The sequence below is a fragment of the Falco rusticolus genome, chromosome 5 (assembly GCF_015220075.1).
Source record: "Falco rusticolus isolate bFalRus1 chromosome 5, bFalRus1.pri, whole genome shotgun sequence".
In the NCBI taxonomy this organism is placed as follows: Eukaryota; Metazoa; Chordata; class Aves; order Falconiformes; family Falconidae; genus Falco; species Falco rusticolus.
In genome coordinates, this window is record NC_051191.1 from 90,209,810 (window position 1) to 90,236,243 (window position 26,434).

General features: G+C 38.0%; 1 protein-coding gene across 1 annotated transcript in view; it reads right to left on the reverse strand.

Annotated features, from left to right (window-relative positions):
* The window catches only part of SPAG17 (sperm associated antigen 17), a 111,794-nt gene that overhangs the window by 80,071 nt on the left and 5,289 nt on the right, over positions 1 to 26,434 (reverse strand). Inside the window, exons 2-6 of the mRNA XM_037390739.1 lie at positions 23,772 to 23,912; positions 23,313 to 23,372; positions 8,149 to 8,277; positions 4,199 to 4,409; positions 125 to 319 (exon numbers count right to left, since the gene is read on the reverse strand). Coding sequence (XP_037246636.1) covers positions 125 to 319; positions 4,199 to 4,409; positions 8,149 to 8,277; positions 23,313 to 23,372; positions 23,772 to 23,912 — 736 coding nt within the window. The remainder of the gene's footprint in view (positions 1 to 124; positions 320 to 4,198; positions 4,410 to 8,148; positions 8,278 to 23,312; positions 23,373 to 23,771; positions 23,913 to 26,434) is intronic.

Consider the following 26,434-nt stretch of genomic DNA (forward strand, 5'->3'; position numbering starts at 1 on the left):
AGTTATGCACAAGTTAGTATGCACAAACACAAGGCACAGAGAGTGAGAAAAACACAGCAGGAACAGTCTTCAATATAAAACAGTCTCCTTTCTACAACAAAATTTGTTCTTAGGACCAGATTACCTTCAGGTGACAGTAAAGATTCTCCTTGAAGTTTAGTTGCTTCCAAGTATGTCTGCAATGGCTTGTAATTCTCAGAAGAAATTCTAATTACACTTGAAATTTTAATCCCAAGATCAGACATCACAGCCAAAAGCTGAGGGTTGTGGAAACCCAAAATGATAAAGTAATGATGGGCACCATCATCTGGTTCATCATCTGTTCAAAACAACACAGACAGATTAAAGCAAAGACATTCAAAAGGTAAACAAAATTCAGTTTTTTCTCGACTATATAGGAATACAGAAATTTAACATCAGAGAAACAGTTCTTTTATAACCTCATCATATAATTTCAAAATATTATGTGCATTAGACTGAAGTCTTCTGTAGCAAACCACCTAGAACTCAGCAGGAAAAATACAAGTCAGAAGTAGTAACTGCTTGGAGAAGCACCAGGAGAAGAACTGGAGAAGCCGATTATAACCAGAATGCTAGCTGTAGCAGCATTTCTGTAATTGCTTCTCTTTAAGGAGTGTAGTGTCAGGACATACTCATACGCTCCAATGGTAGTTTAAACTATTCTATTTCATCCTGCATAAAGCTGGCCAGGGAGCACACAGAGGAAGTTACTGTGTCTTATAGATGAGAGATTACATGAGCTATAATAATTTGGAAGGATTAGCTGCAGATACGAGCTGACTGTCCCATGTTTGTTAGATGGCCTCCCTGTCAAAATCCTCATCAGCTGGTAATACCAGCTCACACTAGTCCTTTTAGTTGGCAAGGGGCATATCCAAATTCATCCTGAAGTGCAGATGAGAAGTTTCATTGAGTACCAGCTATGTTTGGTCTCATTAGTTCTGTAGAAATATGCATAGCAACTTTTCAGTAGCAAAGCAAGAGGTTAAGCATTATGTAAGTAAAAATGGGCCCCCTAAAAGCTTGACTCTAAGTTAACTGCGGAGATTCCATTCATGGCACATTCAGAAATACAGGTATTCAGACAGTTATCCGGTGATTTAATTCATCCAGCATGGTTATTTATCCTAAGACAACAGAAACTGCCTGCTGAAGCTCCTATACCTCTCCATCGACTACGGAACGCATACAATTTGTGCAGACTATCCTGCGCTAACCACAAAACAGTTTTATGTTCTATTTAGCATTAAGATTCCTTCTTATGCCTACTAACACAACACACTTAAAACTCCTTTAGCCACTCAGCTCGCGGGAGTCATTCATCCAAGGGAGAAACAAAGGGCAGGAAAAAAGGCAGCCTGGCACTGACATCTGCCTGTGCTCAAGTACATCGCCAGGGCTGCGCAGATGCTGCTGCCATGGAGCAGCAGGCTGGCAGTGTGGCTGTCTCTCCCCATACCATCAGGCAAATGCAAAAGAACACAGTAATGTGCAGGAATACTGGCTGAGCAAGTAGCCACCACAGCCCAGTACATACATCACATAAAGCAATATCAAAGCCAGAAGAAAACCAGTCCACTATATCACTGCTAGTACTGAAACTGAATGACACGTTTTGATGCCTCAGTTACTGCAGGAAGAAAAAGCATGAACACATGTAATTACTGAGCACTAATGACTTCCAATAAAAAAGACAGATGTCTGCACCGTCACTTACAGAGATCCAAAAATTCCAATGCATACATGCTGAAAAGAAGACTGCCTACCATTCAAAAGTTATAATGATGATTATGCTAATCATCATGACAACTTGATAATAATCAGTCAGTTCTAATGATCAGCAACTAGTTCATATTCCAATGATGAAAGACATAAGTGTAAGTAATCTCAAGATTATGCAAAAGCAGAAATATTCCATTTCAGAAAGGTGGTATTTACTAGGGTTGAATGACAAAATGACTGTTAGCTACTAAAACCAGATACAGATTGTCTTTTGAGTTCAAGACATGGTTATATATAAGCAGTAAGACTACTCTCAAGTACAAATTTCAGGTTTTTGCTTGATACAGCTACTTTAAAACAAATATAAAAAGGGGACATTTAGATTGGATATTAGGAAACATTTCTTCATTGAAAGGGTTATGAAGCATTGGAACAGGCTGCCCAGGGAAGTGGACGAGTCACCACCCCTGGAGGTATTTAAAAGGCAGACATGACACTTAGGGACATAATTTAGTGGTGGACCTGGTAGCATTAGGTTTACAGTTGGACTCAATGATCTTAAAGGTCTTTTCCAACCTAAATGATTGTATGACTCTATTAGAGCGGCCAAAATTGCTGAAAAAAATTTTTACTGTGTCAGCTTTAAGGAACATCCAAGGTTCTTAGCGTCTTTTGCTCAGACTTTTGTAAAAAATGGCATATACATGAAGATTTTTAAAGTACTACATTCTCAATAGAAAAGTTTCATAGATCTACATGTTCATGACACTGAGAAATGGAGCTGGCACCATTTTGTCCCAAGACACAAACCAAGGCTTTGACATGAGGTCCTTGAGAACCTTTATTGCCATGCTCTCAAGGAAAGACAGAAAATCCTGACACAGTTGTTGCACTATGATTAATGTTCATTTAGAATGGTCTCCAGAAGTTTTGGCAATGCCTGACCTCATTCTTCCTGACAATTCCACCCAGAAGTCCATACCAAGAGAAAATTAAGAAACAATTACCTCTCCACATAAAACAATAGTTGTGTTGTCCTTCTTAAGGCTACAGATTCCTCCTCATTGTCTTCCTCAACATGACTAAAAGAAGTAGCAAGCTCAGATTACCTTTTTTCTGTTGTTAGGTAGTTCCTTATTGTCTTCACATTGGAAATGAATCCACTGAATGCATTTTTTTTTTTTTGTAAGACTTAGAATCAATACAGAGTACAATCAGAACCTTATACAGGTACCTGATATCTTCTGCCCATCTTTCAAGGCACCAGGGAGCAAAAATATTGAAGCTCGTAAAATTGTTTCTATGGGGCTGAGTGGAAGCACATTAATACCCACCCAAAGTTACTGTGTACTGTATATTCTGTACCAATTTTAGGAAGATTTTAGTAAGACGACGTAAGTTCTCTACATTGCTTCAGCGTGGGTTCTTAAAGGCATGAGTATTTCTTTGAACACTTCTCCTTTCAGGCCCTGAAAACCCTTAAAAATCATCAAAAGAATGATGTTATAGCCAAGCCTTACCTAAAAAAATGAGAAGCTATGTACAGATAGATACTGTTGTGGTTTTGCGTACTTTTGTCAGCTTCAGTAATACCCAGACTTGCTCTAAACACCTGGATTGATGCTTCTTAGGTGCTTGAAGAGTGCCATTGATCTCAAATGAGATACAGACAAAGATCGCATGAAAGACTGAGGAAAGCCAGCAGTTCAGCTTGGGAATAGCAGGCACATATAATGTATCCAAAACCCAGCAAATACTTGTCCAGTGGGAGAGATCCTGTTTATGTTGATGTGGCTCAAACATATTATGGTCCAAATTAATATAACTGTGATCTAATGAGGAGACCTATGCATGTTCTCCAATATTTTTCGTTCCAGTGAAATTTGTAATCATGGGTGCTATGTATTAAGAATAAATATTTTCTGAAGCACTAGTTAACATATTATCATTTACCTTGTACAGCTCATTTCTGGAGTAGATTTGTTCAGGTCTCAGTTCTATCCACAAGTTTTCCCATCAAATTAAATCATAATACCCTTTGTACAGAACCTGGCTTCATCCCCAGACAACGGTAGACAGCTCTGTCATACTTTATAATACAAGGAGAGAGCCACATTTGGATACTGACACGAATGCATTTAATTATTCCAAAATCTTTCTGTAAGAAAGGTTTTCTGTAGGATTTGTTTAGCCACTTTCTTTTAGTTTTACATGTGCTAAAACATTTTGATGTCAACATGCTACATATACCTCACCGGTATTTTATTTCTTGGATTACACAATCTATCCTAATACTGAGCAGAACACAGTGCCCTCTTCAAATGCAAAGTGGTGATGCTTTAATATTGCCAAATAAATCTTGACTTTTCCACATGGAACAAAACAAAGTATTCAAAAGCTAGGTTGCAAGATTTCTAGCAAGTTCATCAGGAGTGTATCTGCATTTTTTACATACCAATGTATCTGTCCTCCTTTTCCACTTGTCCCCTCCGCTTCAGCTGAGTGTCCTTTTTATCAGTGAATGGTGCTAGAGGGCCTACTTCTTCTGTCTTTTTTCCTCTCCTTTCTTTCTCAGCTGTCTTGGCAGTAGAAATGTTCTCATTCTTGCCAGAAGGTTTAGTTTTCTCTTTCCCTCCATCTTTTTCCTTTTGTTGCTCTTCTTCTGCCTGACAAAATAAATAAACTAAGTTCTCATTGTAGCCTTTGTGCAGAACCAGGGGCAATCTGCTGTAAGACTCCATAATTCAATTTTTTTATTTGAATACTTTTCCCTCCCTGCCACTACAATGTTGATGTGGTGAAGCTGTCTTGAACACTCTTTCTTTCTCAAAAACCATTCAGTTTATTATATTCTTACTATATCATAGTGTTAAGACTTCACATTAAAAAGGAACTGTGAGAGGCAGGTAGACATTATACCTACAAAACTAATGAAATGCATACTGGTAGACAGACGAGTAAAGAATCACTGCACTTTAGTTACTACCGTTACAGCACTTGCATCAGCCAGGAACCTTCCCTGGGCTGAAGGGAATAAGACAAAAATTCAATTTCTGTTAAGTCTTTAGCATCTCTGTTAACACTCTTGAATATGGTGTAAAATGGTACCAGCACTATTTTTCTTTGATGTAAATATCTGTCTACTATAAACTAGAACCGAGAGTCTTGTGCTCATTTCACACAGGATATTACTCAGCCATTCTCATTATTTTCAAACAAAACCACCTACATTAAGTTCTGCTCAGTAATTTAAGACTAAAGAATGAAAAAAGTTTTTTTTAAGTGTCCCAGAGCCTCACACTATAAATCCAGAAAGCTGAGTCAGTCTAAAATTAAAATAATCCAAAATAAATAAAGGTGCTGTAAGAGCAAGGAAGTCTCCACCATATTTCTACCCAGCAGCAGTACTACACACTAACAATGCAAGAATTGCATTTAAGGATTGTAAAGCTAAATTAAATATAATAAAACAATATTAACTTAACTCACTGTTACCATCCTGCTGGTGTCACTTTAAAGGCTATTGAAAAGCTCTCCATGCAAATGAGTTAGGGCAGTTAACTCTACACAGTTGCCTTCCCTAGATCCAGCTGGAAAAGCAGACTTTCCAGCTGTAGAGGTGTGTTTAGTTCAAATTCAAAACCAAAGCAGAAAATCTTTCCTGCTTTTCCCTTCTTCATGCATTCCCTTTCTGTAAAATTCGGAAAGGCCTTCAAGAGATCCTTAAAACTATTTGTGCTGTGAAATGCGGGATTTTGATGCTTTCATTATTTTCTTTCAAATTTATTCCGCTTTTGACATTTCAAACCAAAGATTTTGATAGTACTACTTAGAACTCTAAGCTGATGCACACATCAAAACAGATGATATAATCATCAGGTGACAAAGTTCACAATCAGCTTTATCCATTGCATCTGCATCATTTTATGTAATTAAGTCTCAAATAAGCAGAGACACTTCTGAACTTGTCAAGATTCCAACAAAGAACACTAGCTGACCTTACTACCTCAGGAAGTATAATATCTCCTTTCTAGGACTCTTTCCTTTTCCTCTCAATGGCGTATTTCTCCTTCCCTACAAGGTGCAGCTTTTTGTGGAGTTTCTAATCTTCCAATAGCTTTACATTCTGTAATTTTGTTATTTTATTACTACTTCTCTTACTACCTGAAACATTTTTCTAATTCAGAGACACTTATCTTCTACATATTAATTTAAATGCATACATCTGTAAATTTATTACTAACTTCTGCTCCTAATGAAATACAGAAATTTGACAATGGTTTATTTTTGTTTATTTGCTTGCTGTTTTTCTTCTGCCAATCATTCTATTAACTGGTGTCTACTCTAAAAAACCAATGAGCAGTTATGTTGGCTTTCTGGGAACTGATTTGCTAGTCAAATCCTGGTTTCAACTCCTGAGTTGTTGACAATGGAACTTCTACTGTACAAGCTCATTGAAAAGGATTAAAAATTTTATGGCAGACAATTCAGAGATAGAATTCTAAATTAAAAGCCAGTTTCTGCCCATTCTGTACTGCAAAGCATCCTCATGGCCAAGAGCCCTCCCAGTTCTTGACTCTATCTTTGTCCTCCCACTGCTGCTCTCACATTTGCCTGTCACGCTTTGATACAGATGCAATCCAGAGGAGGCGATAACTTTGTCCAGGTTGCTTGGCTAAAACAGAGAAGAACTGTTAGTTCCAGAGATTCTTCAACCTTCAATACTGAGTATCTGAGACTCTCCAGGGAAATAAAATTATAGTTACAAGAATAATCTTGCCACATCAAAGTTACAGGCTCCATTTTAATGTTGAAGTGCCCAATCTTTATAAACTTCAAATTTTTGTTTTACACTTTACTTATCAGCACTGACTGATATCTAAGGGAAAAGCCATTTTTTAATCAATCCAGTATAAAAAATTTGTTCTACAGCTTCAGCCTCTCAATTCTTATTCAGATTGAAAAAGCATCTTTTTTTCTTAGAATCTTCATATATTTCTGTGGCTTACATCATCCCTTACTAATCAATTTTTCAATTTACTTCTATGGGAACAGGACACAACTTTATCACCTAGCATTTAATGTCCTTGTGCGCTATACTTCATCCACCAATTATTCCCACAAATAGAATTATTAATAAAGAAATTTACAGACTTTTCAACTACACAAAATCCATGAAACTGTTCTCTTCTTGCATCTTTTACGTGCATAGACTGCTTAGATCTCCATGTCATCACATTTTACATTATGGTTTTTGATCAATTAACAGGATAAACTATTGCAGCAATTATAGGACTTTCTGATAATGGTCTTCAGCTGCATGAATGTTTGCTGGAAAAGGACTATAGCAAAGACCAGCTGCTCAGTAAGTTGTTGAAAAGGACCACTGACAAATTGGGTTTTTTTTAAATTACAGATGTTAGAAAGCAATTAGAGGTCTGATCTGATTGTGATTCTGTGCAAGCTTGGTGAAATTCCTCCTAAAACACATAAGCAATCTGACTGAGGAAATGTTGGAGCTAGCAGTGATGATCTTGGAGAATATATATAGCAGCAAGTTTTGGGAATGCTGGAAAATGTGGTACCCAGCTCTGAGAAGCAGATTTCAAGATATAAACTATTTGGAGAGTTCAGAGGAGAGGAACAAGCATAATCAAAAATCAGAAATCACGAGATATATTGGGGTTTGCTTAGTTAGATATATAATAGCTATCTGCAGAATGGAGGGTAAGAAGTGTCCCCATACACAGCGACAAATGAAGCAGTAACAGGTTTAAATCAGAGCAGGGTTGATAAGGTTAGAAACGTTTTCCAAATGGCTACATTGCAGAGATAGCTGAGCAGTATTACTGATTGCCATAGAAAAGCAAAAGTACAGCAGTGGAAGGTTTGAAGCAGAGGTTCAAGAAACATCTGCCAGGAATAGCTTTTGTAAATTTTATCTTGCCTTAGTGCTGAAGGTTGGAATAGATAACTTCTCCAAACTTCCTTGAGAGGCTATTTATGATAATAACTTTTTCATATTGCTGCTCTGCATCTGTCCTTGATACCTCTCAAGTAATAACCTCTCCTACCTTTACTTCAGCAGAGATATATTCAGTGAAGCTAGTTTCTAGCTCTATTTTCTATTGGTCCTAAGACTCAGCTAAGACATTACTACTTCTCGCTCTAGCAAAGAGTTCTTGCACAATATTTTTTCTTTTCTTTTCCCTGTCTCACCTGCACTTAAATAATTGAGAGCTTCTTCCCCAAAATGTAATTAAATCAAAAAGATAAATTTCAATTCACATTTCAATTACAGATCTAGGAAGTTAAGCATGAGGAGAAAGCTGGATTTATGGAAACAGCACTAGAAGTGTCTTCATAAAGTTAATTAAGCATCTGCACTAAGGCGTTCTATAGTACCTTTTCAGCTTCTCTCCTCTGAAGGTCCTTCTGTTTGAGACAAAGCAGTTGAAATTTCAACAGCTTTCCAGTTAGTGTTACAGGAATTTCTTCACCACTATCTAGAATGGCTTTCGCTACTTCTATCACCTGCAGAGAATAAAAAAAAATCCCAAAATAACTAAGACTTGTATGGGTTTAATTTTGCATTTGACATATTCTGCATGCCGAAACACTATCTCACATTGTACAATGCGTGGGTCAAAACAGCCACACTTCCAGAAAAACAATATACCAGTAAGATACACAGCTATTCTTTAGTTCCTAAGACCTCAAATGAAGTTATATATCTGCTGTAGTATGAGACAAAACTAGAATGGAGAAAATGTCTATGATTCATGTAAAGGTCAACAGACACACAGTTCTCACAGTAAAATGTCATTCTTTTAGGTTTTAAACAGAGAAGCAACATGAAGCCACTACTTATTATAAAGCAATAAATTAAAAAGCATATAACAAATAGCAAATCAAGGGGAATAGTTTTGAGTACTGTTTACAAAGTGACTAGTGTCTGAGGCTTTAGCCCTGAATGGAAGATAGAAACTCCTTGAGTGGAATTTGAGAGGGTCTGTCTTGGTGAAAATATACCCCCTCCCTGTGTAATTCTGATTCTGCTGGTATGCAGCCTAATTGGGGTGAAATAAGGCTATTGAGTTTTCTTAGGGTGATGACAGCAGCAGGAACATACAGCTGCATTGTCCAGATGTGTGGCATTGACAGGCTGTTTTATGACTATGTTTTTTACAGCTTGTTTCCACTAAATTTCATACAACTCAGTAACATCTGGGCCGTTTTCCTTGGAGCCTCATAACCACTTTATTTACTGCGAAAAAAATAAAATAACATAAAAATACCATAAAAAGTTGTTATATGTTTCTTTTCACTTGTGTTGTCTCTGTAATAAAGTTCACCTATGTAGGAAGCGCTGTTGAGGAATAATATAACCATAATATTTTCCTACTTTTGTTTTTAAGCAACCATCAGCTTTATTTATAACCATGGGCTGAATTAGGTGTTACTCAAATGTTCTGACATGTTTCTCTTTTCCCCTCTTGGAGCAATTACAGTTGGGCACATATGGTGTCAATTTTGCTTGCTAACATTCAGACAATGAAGGTGCACACTGCATCTCACTGAACTGTGTCTTGTCTGGCGCAAACACCACCATTAGCTTGGAGCTTTCATAGCTTCTTGCCCAGCTTAGAGATTTTAACTTCACAAGTAGAACCTACGTAAGCAAACATAGCCACTAAAAATGCTTCTCTAAATAAAACAAAGCCAAAATGAAATCCAGACTATTATATGCTGGATTATTATTTCATACAAATGAAAGCAAAGTAAGGAAAAATAAATCTCTTAAAATTCAGATTTGTTGGAATCGCATAACAGGGAGACAAAGCAACCAAAATATTTGCATTTATAAACCCTCCAAAAACAATCCTGCCCCTCAACCGCTAATAAACCTGATGATCTCCTTAACATACACATAGGAAAACACATCATGGTTAAGATCAGTTCTGCTTTACATCTTTCATATTCAGGGTGAGATTACTTACTGGTCACTACCTCAACAAGCCAACCATAGAGGGCTTCTAGAAAGTCTCCTGTTGACTTCAAAGTCATGGCAGAAAATCAAGGATATGTTAAGAACAGACTTAAAAACTCCCCCAGACTGTAGGCACACTAGAAACTACCAGCTATTCCAATAAAAAAACAGTCATCCAGAGCTAGGTACACAAATCTGCGCTCTGGAAAAAAAAGAGACTGGTAGAAATAGCATAGTAATTTCCCTTAGAGAGAAAAAAATCTCATACAGGTTTTTTTGCAGAAGTGGTGTTAACAGCCTATGGAAGGGGATGCTTCCCAATTGCCTAATCCAGACGAGTTGCACATTTCTTGAAACACAACAGAGGGGAAAGAGAGGGATTCTGGAAGGATTCCTGACAACTGTATATATAGTAACCCAGCTCGATGGCAGTTGCTGATTTATTGTTCTTGGAAGAAGGAAGGAACAGGAGTACATTCCACGACTGTGGAGAGAGGTCAGACAAATAAGACAAAGATAAAATGAGCACACTACATTTGGCAAGGCAGAGAAAGCAAACAGTTTTTTGTACAGCTATGTAAAATCTGCTTTAGGCATAAGCAAATAAAAAACAAACCTTCATCACTGCTAGACACAAAATAGATCATTCCATATACAGTGGATAAAAGAAATTAAATCTATTACACTTATGTATGTTTACTTCATCTGTCATCCTGTGAATTATGCAGGCACCTGGCATAAACAGCTAAGAATCCACAGAGCCTCAATTAAAAAAACAAAGCTGAAGACAAAGACTTGGTAGGAGTACAGAAGGAATTTTTTGGGATACCATGAAGTGGATTCATTTCAGATTGGCTATACTTCATCCTGCCAGTGATGACCTTTTTCCTATGTGAGAAACCATGGAAACTTGGATGGACAAATGCAGTTAGGTAGGGCCTCTTTCCCTTTAAAGGAAGAGGAAACATAGCATTCCTCACACCGCAGGGGTCACATTTGTGAAGTGCAGAAAGGCTTCAGTGATGCAGTATTTGATCTCATATGGTGGCAGTATGACCCACGCAGAAGTTTAGCTGCCTGGTGCAGAGGACACGTATTTCAAGCCACTGAAACACTGCAAGAATGCTTGTAAGTGACACTGCACTGTCCGATGCTCTGGCAGATGCCAGCACCACCGAGACAGGAGAGCGGTCTTAAATGTTCGGGTAACATTTAAAGCCAGAGTCTTTATGGTACCTTTCTTTGAAATGCCTCCTTTTCAATTTACAGAACCATAGCAGCTGCTATATCATAATCAGAAAAACTTTCAGAGTGATAAATCACATTATCAACTTTCACAGCTTTATCACTACTTGGAAGCAGTAGCATCCCTTGCCATGAACTGCCATCAGCCAGTCTCACAGTGTAGTTCTCCCATAGCCAGGGTGAGCGTTACAAAGCCCTGTCTTCCCTCTTCTTCTTGAAACTGTATGAAATCCTGGCCATCACATATTCTTCAGATAACGCTTCCTAAAAGAAACGTAATGGTTCCTAGAAGAACTTTTCAGTAATTAAAATCCCTTAGCAGCTGACACATTTCAAGTCAATTTGAAACAGAAGAGCCATCAGTCAAGAGGCTATATGGATTACAAGTACCAATCAAGTTATTAACTGTTCTAATATTTCCTGAGCAAACTCATAAAAGCAGGAAAAAAAAAAAGAAGTGATTGTCACTTTGACAGCTTTCAAGACAGGCTACAGAACAAAAGCTGCATGTGTCATACTAATACATTTTTATTGTCCAAAGGTGACCTTACACATACTATTAAATATTTCTAAATCTGCTGATGTCATTCATTGACTATAGCATACTACAAAGAATCATCTTGAAAGAATACCAAGAAGGCACTGCACTAACTGAAACCATTTCTTTCAAGATTGCACCTCCAGTGTACTGAAAGGCAATTCAGTCTCTACTATCAGACTATTCACCTAATTTCATTTTCCCTCTCAAAACATCTTCCCAACTACAATGTCAAAAGATCACTTGCTTACCCATTATCATTCATTGCTGAATGAACCACTCACAATTCAAACTGAGCTGTAAATCAATAAATCAATTGCATATCTGAACAGAGGCCCTTGGAGAGCTTATGTACCTACAAGTCAGACTGTAAAACTTGAGGTAAGCCAACGAATCATCTTTGTTAATCAATGAAGACTTTACCAACATGTATTCCAGTCAATTAAAAAAAAAATAAAGTGGATTTGATGACTTCTTTTGCCCCTCAGAGTAATTTTCAAACAAGCCTACTAAAATAAGAATAGGACACTCATTATTGAGCAATACTGAGCAAATACTTATGCTGTTCATGTACTAAATAGCTGCCTTTCTATTGTGAGAACGTATCGCAAAGCAGCTGCAATGGTTGCTTGTACCCTAGAAAAATATGTTGACACTCATATGAGTGAGTCTGTTTTTTACCAAATCACAACACAGCTTGATCTGGTTAGCAGAAAGCCAGTTAGAAATAGCCATTGTAAGAAGGTCTGTTCTTTAAATCTCCCTCTACAGAAAATGTGCAACCTGAGGGCATACCTTAACTGGTTTAATCTCAGCAATGCAGAATGAGAACTTCCTAAAACATGTGTACAGCGTATGTGTCTTAGTCTTACACGTACTAAAATAATGTTTTAAGGGAAATACAAACAGGTGAATAACCCAATTAAAGTAAAAATGAGAAAATAGAATACATAAAAATTAGGATGACTTTTCACCTTGGCTTTATTAAAGAGCTTATACAGGAGCTTTCACCATCTATGACATGTACCTCCTAGAACATTTTGACCACCTAGCTGCTACCAAACAAAACTGCTTTAAGGGAAGAAAAAAATACGATACAAATATCCCAGGATTCCAAAGCTCAGTCATTAGCATTTCTATCTCAGGAAGGAGTTTTATGCATATGGAAGGTTCCCCCGTGTGACCCTTCAAGATACCTGTTAACTTTTAACACTCTGCCTTGGGGGAGACAGTTGAAATGGCATTTAAGTGATTTCTGAAGAACTCCTACAGAACCCAGGCCTTTTTAAAAACAAAGCACAGGCCAGTCTACTGTAATCTGTGCTCAGAAAATATACATTGCTACAATCAAATCTTGAAATGTTTACATTTCAGTGGTATGAATCTACCCAGCAAGTCTTTCCATTGTAGAGTAGAATATTTTATGCTTCTGAGAAGCAAATTGTCTCCAGTAATTCCAGCCAACTGGATCCACACAATGAACATTACAAAGCTAAAGGGTTTAGTCATGCTTCCCTAACATTGCATCTGGCTAGGAAGAGAACCCAGTCAGAGGCGGAACAAAAAGATTTAAGAAGCAAAGCTGTCCCATCAGCCCTTGTGCTGGCAGAACCCATCTAGCTACATCTTGCCAGAGCTTCCTGAGCTGCCTCAGAGCTCAAGGGGCAGCAAGTACCAATGGCCTCATAGGCTTGGCACCACACAGCTCCTAGGCAGGATCTTTCCACCTTGGTCCAGCTCTGCAACGGGGGTTTGGGCATTTTTTTTTTTTTTTAACCTGTGGTACTAAAGGATTCTGGAATTAGTTGCTCTACTTGAGAAAAGTGACTTAGACTCTATTGTCCAACTACAACAACCTGAAATTTTTGAAGGCAACAAAACAGAGAACAACATTTCCTTTGGCTACTCCAGAGGGTCCCTCTATCAATCTAAGGATGTCACGCTTACAGACATAATTGCTCTTTGCTCTAGTTACACAGAGATTTCAACAAAACCTGCACAGAAAAAGCAGGGAATTTTATACCAAGTTGCATGCATGCAGGAAACCTTGTAATCTAGGAAGCAAACTCGAGGTCTCATCAGTGTTCCAAAGCAGGGTTGAAATAGATGAATTTCAAAAGGTATTAAGTCTCTTACCTAGAAAATAAGTTGTCAGTAATTTTGAGTTTTATGACTGGCTTCAGGCCAAATAATTACAAATAACAGTAGGAAAGTAATAATACATGCAGAGGGCATTGCTTCTAGAATACTGGGATTAGGATTATGAAGAAGAGTTGCTATTCTGAAAAGATGAATATGTTCAATTGTCTCATTTAAATAACAGGATCCGACCTCTCAGATTTTACAAACCAGAAAATGAGATGACACAGATTGTTTTCCTGCAGGAGCTCAAGACTTTTTGCCCCAGTTTCAGCATTTAAAAATCCTGGTACTTCTTAACATCCTTAGAGGGGTCCCTGGAACAGTATACCAAACTGGAGAGACTTCAGAAATCGATTGAACACAACTACAATTCCTAAGACCGATTGGTTCATAGCAACAACAGCCCAGTCTCATGGAATAAAAGAAATCTCAAATAGAAGGCATATAATTTGATAACTCAAAGGACTACACAGGCCACTATTGATCATGGAGTGGCATCAGATGCTCTGACAATCACAGAATCACAGCGGCAAAGGCTGATGCAAAGACACAATGGTATGTCTGCCTAATATTTTATTCTTTTTAGGTGGCATGGGTTTCCTATATTTGACATTAACATCCCTTTGCTGTTATCTGAGGCTTAAAACTATTCACCTGATCTCACACACACCTCTAATGCCACTAGCATGACCTAGGTCATTAAGACATCCATACTGGACTGGCATATGGAACACAGAACTAGGCGAGATGTTTGCTGTTCTGGAAAGGCTGCTGAATGCCTTTTCTTTTGTCAGAACATGTTCTTTTGTTTCCATTTGGGCAAGTTATGACAAGGCGTTTGGCAATGATATTCTACTCTCTTGGATATTGGTGCTAGCAAGGCAATCAAAGTCCAAGCAATTTAGCAAGCACTAAGTCTACCAGCCAAAGACATTCTGAAGTAAGAATTAAGGTGAGCAGGACAGGTAGGTGCCTCTGTAGCTTTTCCTTCAGTGACTGCTAGAAAAATCTTCAAGATGTAGAAAATCTTGGAGTTTCCTAACATTATCTAGAAAGAATATGGATAACCTAAGTCTGCAGTTCATCTGAAGATGCCAAAGATTTGTGTCCTGGGGTGCGATAGTCTCTGTTCGGAGTATTTTGGCACAGCCATAAATCGTCCCTACTCAGTTAGTAGCAGAGCAAACTGAACTGCTTCTAAAGGTCTCCTGTGAGGTAAAGAGAGGGTAAATCTAACCTCAGCTGATAGGCAGACACTGGTAGTCTTCCATAAGGCTCATTCACGCTGATATTCACAAACTGCTGAAGGCCAATGGGAGTTGTGAAACTTGCTAAGCCTAAGCTAATGAATTTTGTCTTTAACATTCTTTTAAGTAAACTGACCCAGTAGGGAGAGTAGTTAAACTCTCCTCAGGAGACAAGACAGTAAGTATCTCAGGTAAACATACCACCTCATACAGTGGGATCATTTACAAAACATACTCTATTCTACACTACAACGCACCTGGCAGGAGCTTTGTAAGAGATGTAACAGAGCTGCAACCAGATGAGTAGACAGTGCCCACAGCAGGGTGTAAAGTTCCTTACCCTTCCCCGGAGCCAGTACCTCCCTAAAAGGTATCTGCTTGTAACAACTCTCTGCTGTTTCTGGAGCATTAATCCTCTGCATATCCATAGTGTAAGGGCCAAGTCCTTCTGCAAAAACATTCTCTTAACTTGCATCCACACAATAGCACTGGACAAAGGCTGCCTGTCGAACTGTTCCATTGTATTACGACATTTAAGACTGCAGTATGTGTTTTGCTCTGCAGTGGAATGAAAAAGAAAATTAAATCTTTCTATCCTTCCAACCATTCAGCATGGCTGCCAAAGTTGTTTTTACTTTCGAACCCTCTCATCAAAACAATGATACCAGACAAGTTTTGGCTCCTGAGCTGTTCCATTTTACAATAACTTTTACAATTAGTTTTGTTCTACAGTGGAATGAAAACAAAATCTTTCTAACTTTTATTACAAAATGGAATTCTATTGACATACATTTTTAGACTGAGAAGGCTGGGCTTTAATAAGACTGTCTCTTACTTTTGAGAAAGCCTATTCTTGACCACAACCTCTCTGATGGTGTTTTATCAAAATCTATAAATTTCCACAAAAATACGTCACCTCTAATTACATGTTTCCACAAGAAACCAGAAGGCTTCCTTAAAAATACTCCTGACTAGCATTATTTCTGAAACTTTTTTCTTCAGTGACACATAGCCTGGCTACTAAGAAGTCTGCTCTCCTCCAGGTGCCACACAACATCTTGTACTTCCTGGGTGAAAATTTTTCTTGCCGTGTTATGTTTGCGACAGTAAGAGTTTTGTTTTCACATCAATCTAAACCCAAAACTTTTGATTTTTCTACCCTAGGAATTTACTATAACATCCTTAACACAAAATAAATGCATACTCCTTGTCCCTAATGCTGTTCTCCTTGCCCTCTGTTTTTTTTTTTCTATTGACGACATTGTTAGATAGTATATTTATTATATAACTATATAATTATCTATCACATAATTATATATAATACAATATATACATATTTATATATAAAATTTTGTAATACAGTAAGAGCACTGATCCCAGAAACTACATGTTCAGTTCCAGCCTACAGTGGCCCTTCTCTTTACATCATGACATGACCAGCACTTCCAACAGTCTTACCAGCAGCAACCCCCACTTCCTAAGTCTACACTCCACATGCTTGTAGTAAAGCATGAAATCACAGAAATGCTTAAAAGCTGCTTTACATCAACTGCTTCCTGGCTAAATTAATCATGGTTTTTTCCACTTCAGCATGTTTGTTCTTACATTTTACTATCCTACAGAAGTTCTTAATATCTTGGGTTACATATTTTGTGTTAGAAGTGACAGGAGAGGAATCTGTTTCTGTTACACCTAGAAAACCCAAGGATCCTTCTGACTCTGCTACAGACTATTGCCTATTAAGGCAAGAAGTGCTGTGACCATTACACAACTTCCCAAGGATTCTGACAGCACAATCTTAGGGGGAAAAAAAACAACCAAAGAAAAAAGCCCATGTACCATATAAATAATCTTAAAACAATGCAAGATTTTATTTCTAACCAATAACCTTTTAGTTCTCAAAATGAGCTGCACAGAGCATGAACTAATTAAGATTTATATGCAAGCACTCAACTGAACTGGATTTTTAATGGCAAAACTGTGTATATTAAGCTTGGCAGTAGAAAGATTTAATTTGGGGGTCTCTGGATTTTTTTGTGGAAACTGCACAAGTAGGTTGGTATCTGCCTGGTGATGCAGGTTGGCTGTGACATATCTTGACTCAGACAGTAAAACTGGCAGTTCTGCTTTTATCAGTCCAGAAGTTCGAAGTATCTGAGTGAGTGCTATTTCCCTGTTAGCAAGGAGGTAAAATAAGGTGAGGTTTTGTATAAGGACCATTTTCCATGCCAATCCGGAAGCAAGGCAACTGGAGAATCAAACAGATCCTGTGTTCAGCCAGTGAAGACAAAAAAACCAATTTGTAATCAAAATCCTATATACCCTTCTGTGTAAGTATTAACAGTTCTAGCATGTGACATGCAAGCTAATGTTTGCTGGCTTGTCACATGCCAGAATCAACCAAGAGATAATCCAGTGCAATCAGATGGGTTCCTGGATATCCAGATCCTGGATAGCCCCATTTAAAAGTTCTCACTATTTCAGATTTAAGGAAGAAAAGCAAGAAAAAGAAGAGAAAGACAACATACACCAGCAGAGATAAAGATGATAACAGATTTTTTTTTTTTTTTTCAAATGGTACCAGGAAAAAATATCATTAACATGGCATTGGTTTGGTATTAAATGGAAACAGTAGAAGAGTCAATAAAGGTGTAGGAAAGAAGGCCTAATCCGTGATTCTTCTGCTCTGCATTTGGAAAACCAACAGTCACTTCATCAATAAGCAGTTACTTCCAACTGTATCAACAGAAGGATGCAAGAAGGAAGCTTTTAAAGCTCGGCATACCAAAAACCAGTAGACCTGGGCAATGTAATCAAAGTAGTATTACAAACAGGTATGAGGAGCAATTCAGATGCTGAATATTGACTTTAATAACTCTCAGAGAACAAAGGCAGATTTAAAGCGAATAAAAGAAAGCTGATGTCACACCAACACTTAAAAAACAGGAAAGTAGAATAAAGTATGTATTTAAGTACTGGCAATGTAATCTTGATCATAGCAGAGTAACAGAGGAGCCGATATTATTTCCTTAATGTCCTAATGGAGGATTTATTGAACAACAATAATAATATTATCAATAATTATTACCAATAATTATTACCAATCCAATTTTGTTCTTCTTGGAAACAAAAGGAAGGTGCCTTTTCACAAAGAGAATAGCTTCCTCTGGTAAGACTGCAATTCTAGTTGAAACAGATTAATATGATACAGCCAAAAGCAGAATTCCCTAAGTATTCTTTGACCATTGCTTTAGCAAGCAGTGACACAGATTAAAACTCATTAACTGACAGATCTAAAAATGCAATTACAAACAAAAAGTCATCATCAAACAGGTAAGTTTCTTGTGGGGTATAAAGCATACAATGTACTGAGGCTATTTTGTCAGCTTGTCAATGATCTGGGAAAAGACAACAAGTCTTCAATTACAAGATATCCAGAAGACACAATAACCATGGCGATGCAAAGAATGTAGCAGAAAACTCATTCATACAAAGAAATTTGGTTAATGTAGCTAGTATAATGCAAGAAAGCAGTATGATTTGGTTTTGTTAAATCACAAGACTTATCTCAGAAGAAAGAAACCCACCACATTTATGTGAAGGAGAACCTGTAAAGTGGTCACTTTGGGAAGGATTCATTTGTCAAGGATGAACTGATCAATCCAAAGTTAGCTCTCAGTGCAAGGCAGCACTCACGATAACTTACACAATCTTCAGACTCGTATATGATGAGCTATCAAATAGGAGTACATGCATTATGTTTTGCTTGCATTTGATATATATTCAACAAAAACACCAAGTCCATTCAGTGTCCATAACTAAATAAAATCAGTGAATTGTAAATGTTGGTTAAGAAGATTAACAGAAATTAGTAAAGAATTGAAGAAAAACCATGAAGGAATGTATTACACATTGCTAAATAAAGGGAAAAGTTAAGGGACAATTTGAACACAATCTCAAAGTTTCTACACAGAGAATAATTGCAAGACTTTATTTCATTTGGTAAATATGGCTGTAAGCCATACATTGAAACATAACATTTACACTGAAACTAGAAGTAACTTTTATCAGGAAATGGTCTCCCCAGAAACAAATTAAGATGTAGCAGATTCTCAATTGTTTTCAATCATTTAGAAAAAGCATCCAATCTTGATTTTTGAAATTCCAACATAGAGATTATTTTTGAAAAAAATACTGTGACCTGTGCTACAGGTCACAACAGTCTCTTCTGCCAATCAAATCTGTCTAGCTACTAATTTCGCAGGACATAAAACCAAACTGGTGACAGCAATACTGGTAAGAAATCCAACTCTTGGGCTACACTGTTTAGAACTTTTCTTGTCAGTAGCCTTTCCTACCAAAAAAGAAGAGTCAAAACAATTTAGTGATCTTATTTTGTGCTGACATATATATATATATACACACACACACATATACATATTTCTGTAGAATTCACTATGGTCTCTTGGGAAACCAGATCATATTTACACTTGCAAAACAGTTCTGAAGTTTTCACACCTGACCAGAAGTTACCTCTCACAGAAGTGCCATAGCTCCCACTTAAATCCCCTTGTAAGCCAGAACAGCGTAAACTGGCACCCTGTAAGCCTAAACCACTGGGCATTTACCCAGCCCTTCCCAGCACAGACTGAGAACACAAGAGAGCATCGGGTCAGTTTTACTAGAGAGGAACAGACAAAGAAAACTCTTCAAAGCTCTGTGTCTTGCAGGAGAAGGAAAGACAGGAGAAAAAAGGCATCATTACAGCAGGATTAAAAAAAAATAATTCACTTGTAGGAAAATTTCCTTTCAATTACACCAAACACTTCCACGGCATTTGAGGTTCAAGGCCCAGACAGTCCATTTACCTTTTCCTTTCCAATATGAATTTCTTTTCCAACCACTTTCTCCTTCCATGCCCTGCAAGTTATGGGATTTGCTGCTATCGGAGCCTTCACTCCACGTGCATAATGGCTTCTTCCCCTGCCTTGTGCCCATCTTTTCTGCTTAAAACATGCTTCTGCTCTTTCAGAGCCTAGCAGAAGTTGGATTTACTCCGTAGGTTTGGGTTTATGCATTTATATATTTGTATACACTTATGTATATATAAAATTCTGCCATGCCTAGAGCTTTTCTAACTTCTATTCACCTATACCTGTCCTCAATAAATCCTAAGTCTAGCAAGGATTACTGGAGTGCAGTGCACACTGCTCATGCTGCCTCCCATCCTCAAATGCAGAAGATGCCAGTAGAAGGAGCTATCTATGCAGTGCTTAACAGCTGGGAAATACTCATTTACAGCTGATTAATTCTGCTCCAGTCTTACAGCATTCCAGGATGAGAATGGGCCATGATTTGGATTTGGCACCTGATTTTATTGTATTTTTTAGTTTGACAAATATAGGTAAGAGCATTGTTGTGAGAAACCAGAATTAATATATTAATTCTTGACAGGTAATAAAGATTAATATTTTTAATTGCAATTAAGCCTTTTTGGTTACACAGGAAGGCTTGTCCTGGAGATGAGTCAGAGCAGTGTGGAAGGATGCTGCTGTTACAAGACTTCAGTTCTGCTGGCTTCACAAGCACAAGGACACATTTTGAAAACAGTGTTCTGGGACCCACATAAAAGCAGAATTGCTCTCGTCTCTGCCACTTGTGCCTTTTTCATCCTTCTGTGACCCTTTATCGCAAGCATCTCAGCTTATCTGACAGAACCACCAAACTGTTCCACATCTCTGTCCCTTCCATCCTTCTCTCTCATGGCCATGTTCCTTATTTAACTGTCTGTTCTCAGTGACACCCTCTAACTACTTCCAGTCTTTTCACACGAACAGGCCACATGAGGCTTCATCTTCTTTCACAATCTTTTCTCACCATAGTACTACCCCCCAGCTCCAGCTTTTTCCTTTATGAGTATGGGACAAGATTCCTTCTCCAAATTTCCTGGGTAACATAAAGGCAACTTTCCTGACCTTGTCCCAATTAAGTCCAACAAAACTGGAAACAAGGGAAAAATTAATTAAATAAAAATCCTTCCATCCACACAGCCCCTGAACTCAAACTCACCAGAACTTTCAAGGGGGTTGGGGGTAATCAGCCTCATGAAAAAATCTAGTATGGAATGTTTAGGCTTGAATAGATTTTCAAAACACAAAGTTTGGAAACTAAACCACTATCATATTTAGTGGTAGTGGTAAAGCACCTGAATTACACATGGCATTACCAGCCTTAACAGAAAGCTGACAAAAGAAACAGGTACATAAACATTGAAAGATACTTACCTTGCTTATAAAATGCATATATTTTATTTAAACATGCTGTAGTTCTAGGTCTTGTCTGTTCAAAAAACTGTACATGATAAATTAATCTGATTCATTACGAAATCTCTTGATATTTTACAGGAAGGGTAACATTCTCCTTTCCATATACAAAGAGAAAAAATAATTTCCATGGCATCTTTAAGACAGATTCAGCCTATCATCACTTAATTAAGTGCTGGAATTAGCACACAACTACCAACCAGGACTCCTACTCCCATCAAGTCATTTAAGAGATTTAAGGCATTAGGTACCTAATTCTCATGGATATGGAAATCTTTTAGCTACATACTCATAAAGCCTGCCCTAATCCTCTTCACTTTGTACAATAAGAGTGATATGAAATACAACACAGTAAGACAATAGAAACCCTGAAGGGAAATAATTTAAAATAGACAAAAGGAATTATTTTTGTATGATATATAATTAGCTTGCAAAATACCAAGAGCAGTTTGTTAAAGTTTCTTGACTTGTAGGCACTGCAGACTGCTGCACTGAAATTTATTACCCCCCCCTGCATCTCAGTAGATGCAATGCGCAAGACTGACATGGGTAACAACGTTACTATTAATACCATTAATAACCACATTACTTTGCATGTCATCAGTCCCAGATTCACACACATGTACATGTCATGTTCAAAGACCATTAAATGTCAGGATTCTCATTTACAGCCTCCCTAGAAATGAATATGCACTTGTGGAAATGCCAGTGTGTTGAATCCTACCGCAGAGAAGAGAACTGCATACGGTGAGGAGAGAAATGCTCCTCTCAGCAGAACGCTTCACAAGCCTGTGCTCTGTGCTAACCTCATTCTTGTTTATCCTTGCTGCAGTGAAAGCTTTGAATGCACAAACTGCACATGGACTTTAAGTGAACGCTCTGGAGCAAATTCTGCCCAGAGAGGCAGGATCTTAATGCTTGTGGCAACATGATCAATCTTTTAATTTACTACAGCTAGAACGGAAACTGAGTCCAAGCAAAAGGTCAGAACAGGCATTTTATATTCTCTGTTAAAGGAGGGGGAGGAAAAAAAATGTCTTTGAGGAGTAAAGTAAGCAGCTAATGAGACACAGCACTGACAGCTGGAATTTAATAAGTATCCACTTCACAAGGAAAATTGCTCTTAGTAATTAAATACAGGTATCATACAAAGCTTCTGCTTAGAGCTAGACTTCAAAATCCTTCTGTCAGTAGGACTGAAGAGGTTTTACATACCAGATAATACAAGGGTGAGTTTGCCTGGGAGGCTAGTCCTAAATGAAGAGGGTTAATTGCATAAAATTCACAGTCATGTCAGTGGTAAATAATTCCAAAGGGACTTGTTCGGATAGTAGTCTGGCATTACTGAAAAACAGACTGCAACTAAAAAGACCTGTTATAAAGTCCACCAAAACCCGAGACACATAAAAAGTTTATTAGTCATTGCAGAAGTAAAACACAAACAAGATCTCTTTAGAGGGATCCAAAATTCTCTATGCTCCAGGTCTGCAGGGCCATAAAACTGTACCTGAGAAAATTTTAAACAATCTTCTAATTAATCACAGGATTTTATAACCTCTCACAAGCTGTAAGTAAAACATTAACAAGGTAGGAGGAAGTACTCTTTGTACTAAGCATGATTCTTAACCCCGCTGACATACCCCACTAGACGAACCAGGTTAGAATTTAACATCAAAATGAGATCAGAATGGATACTAACACACAGAGATGGTGTTTCATTTATGAGACTGCATTCCCATAAATGAAGGCATAAGTCTCTAAATTACTGGGAGCATCTGAGAGAGCAGACCATTTTACTGTAATTTATGACACCATCATCAGATATGACCATATAACATATTCTTAACATAATAAAACTAACTCACATCCCTGAAAAGACAACTTAATCCTCACTTAATTAGCAGTCCAACAGAACACTGTTGGTATCACAAAACGAAAGTAGTTTAAGTATCTAGATGGTTGAATGTTTTTACCAGCTAGATATGACAGCTTTGCATTTACTCAGGTACGCATAACACAATCACACAGCTGTATTTACTTCAGCGCGAAAGAGCACTGACTCTGCACTCCATGTTTTAACATACCTCATAGTGCATAGGCACATCCTTAACCTTTTTCCCCTTTTGATTCCCAGATTCTCTGACCTGCAAGGAAATAAAGCATTCTACTGTGAGAAGATTTTAAGTTTACACAAATAGTTTTACTCATTATTCCCTTTTGCAAACATTACACTCTCACTCCAAAACAGTGAGGAATCATCTTATGGTATCCCATGTTTGTACCTTAGGGAGGGAGCTTTTGTGATCAGCACCTTGAAGAAAAGCCTGTAACAAAACCTCACTATTTACAGGGAGCGGATGAGCTTATAGAATAAGATTTTCTTTTTCCATTTTTAACTCCTATAAATTAGTGTAATTTTTAAAACTTGCACAGAGCAATTCAATTGAATACGAAGTGTATAGTTACTCCAGGTCAAAGCAGTTAGTATCTAGAAGTGAGATCTAGGGTTTGGTTTGTTATTAGAAGGTCCTTTCTTAGAATACCTGTCTGAAAATGTCTTCACGCATTACCACACTGAAGAGCTTCCGCTGCGGCACCTGCACAGCAAGAGACAGGGCCTTGGTGTGGATTTCATCTTCAATTTTGGTCCCAACAACAAAAGTGATACTAGGCTTCCAGTCATCCTACGTGCCAAAATAAAACATTTCAGATATTAAAACTCAAGCAAACAAAAGTGATTATCTGCGGTTTCAAGGAGTAATCCTGTAGACATAGTTACTCCCTTTAAGAGATATTAAACATCACTGTATTAATCACACTGAAATAAAGTCTACACAACCCGAAAAAGCATATACTACTTTGTCCCAATTATTTCTGCCATCAGGTGGCAGCATGATGCTATGGAAAACACAAATGCCTGCTAACAACCTCTACAAACCTCCTTGCATGTAAACATCACACAAAGATCAAGTGATTTTTAAATGCCATTTGCAGATTTGACAGCTCAGTAAGCAAACAAGAAGGAGATTTTGAATATATGTATTATTGTGATTATTTGCTGTAGAAAAAAATAAACAAATTTCAGATCCTTCATCCCAGGTATTAGATAATGCACAGATGCCTTTTCTGAAAATTGTACCATCATTTGTATGATGTTTTATGAACTACAATATCGAAAACTAGAGAAACACTAGCAGTTTTCAAACATTACACATTTTTATGGAAAAAAAATTATTTCAGTATTAAAGAAATGCAGAACAAGAGAAGACTGGAACATGTTATTTAGTGATACCACAAAAGCTTCAAAGTGATGTCATTAAGCAACTTTTACTAGTTACTCTTCTTTCCCATTTCTTCTGCTTCAACCTACTGGACTCCCTTTCTCGAAGCGAGCAGCTGGCCACCTCCCGCACACCTGCATCTCACTCCAGAGTATTCTTATCAGCACCAGTGGCAGCTGAACCATAAGCACACCCAACGGCTGTGCTGCACACGCTTTAGGAATCATCAAATTGTTGGGTTTGTTTTTTTTTTTTCAATGTACATCTGCATGTGTAAACTGCAAGGGTATCAGTAAAGCTGCATAAAGGTAAATATGGAAAGAGCTTCAGTAAGATCAAGGTAGTCCCAAGACACTGTCATGCTAATCAGGACCAGGCTAAGCAGCCACATACTGGTCCACTGTGCATCATAGCAGGGAAAGATTTTACAGACAAATTTAAGAGAGGGCAGTAACTTCAGGATTTAGATGGATGTGACCATTATGTACAAAGTCCTCATGGAAAAGAGGCACAAAACCTGAGCTAAGTAAAGTGAGGGAAAGGACCATTCCAAAACAGAAGTTAGATGTAAATAGTAAAAGAAGTTTCTTTTTTCCAGTTTTACTGTAGCCTTCTTCATTTGTTCCTTCTCTTAGCTGAAAAAAAGCCTATGTAAAAGTTTGCAATTTGAGTAACTGATGACTTGGGATGGGAGAAAGCAACAGCTGATGTAAGTTTCAAACTAGTAAATGCTTGCATGGAAGGAAACAGCTTCTAATACTCTTTAACAAAGCATAACATCACATGAATATGGCACAACATGATTATACATGTATGGCCCTTTCTTTTTAACCACAGAATATTCAGAGCAACAAAAAAGATGAAAAGGTCACCTGGGTCACTAAGTGTACTCTTCTGAAACTGCAAGTAGTGACAGAGCAGATACCTAATCCAAAAGAGCCCCTACAGTTCCACACATCATAAACTTCCTTGATGTTTTATAGCTGCACAAAATAAACCTCCGTTTTTTAAAATTACAAAATGCAGGACAGTGCAAGCGTATCTCTGATGCTCTAGGAGCACACAAACATGATGGAATTTATGAGAGGAGAGCATCCAGCTGACCTGGGGCAGCAGGCACTGCTCAATGGAGAAGTGCCAGCAGCAATTCCCTGTGTGGGGACTGCACCAAGTACACCGAATTTCTTTTTCTCCTTTCCAGTTGCAGGGGAGGACAGGGGACAGACAATACCTCCTCCTGCCTAAAGCTGCCAAGATAGCTACCATGCACAACACTATGAAAGAGCTAGATATTCCAATATTATCATCAAAACACATGCACGGGAGTTGCAGTTAATCTGAATTCAAGTTAAAGTTGTTGTTGTTGTACAGCTGCCAAGAACTGGACACAAAAACTTTACCGTTCTTTGAACAGAGAGCATATAGATGTCCATACTTTTGTGCAAATGCATAATTTTCTAGGCTTTCAGAACTGAGATTGAAATGCCCTTATGTGGCAGTATCCTGGAGTTGCCAAGGCTTGCCAGCAGAGACGGAGCCTTTAGAACAACCAGCCACCTGCGACGTCAGCTAATGGAGCAACTGATACCACTATGCTGTCCCCTTCAGTGAGGGCCACCAAAAGAGGGAAATGAGGCCAAGCCTGCTGGAATCTTGGTGCCTGCAAATTAAACCTGCTTAGCGCTGATTAACATCACCCTGCAACAATGATGTCTGTGAAACCTATCTCCCTTATAGTCCTGCCTCTCTTTGATCCTCCCATCCCTTGGTCACAACTGTCCCTAGCTCATTCCTCCCTCTACTTCCACTCTCTGTTCCTCATCCGAGTTCCACCACTTGAAATGATTCCTACATCTCTGTTACTTGCTCTCCAGGCTTGTGTTCTCAGTCTTCTTTCCAGCCAGTCCCTAGTTTCATTATCTGAT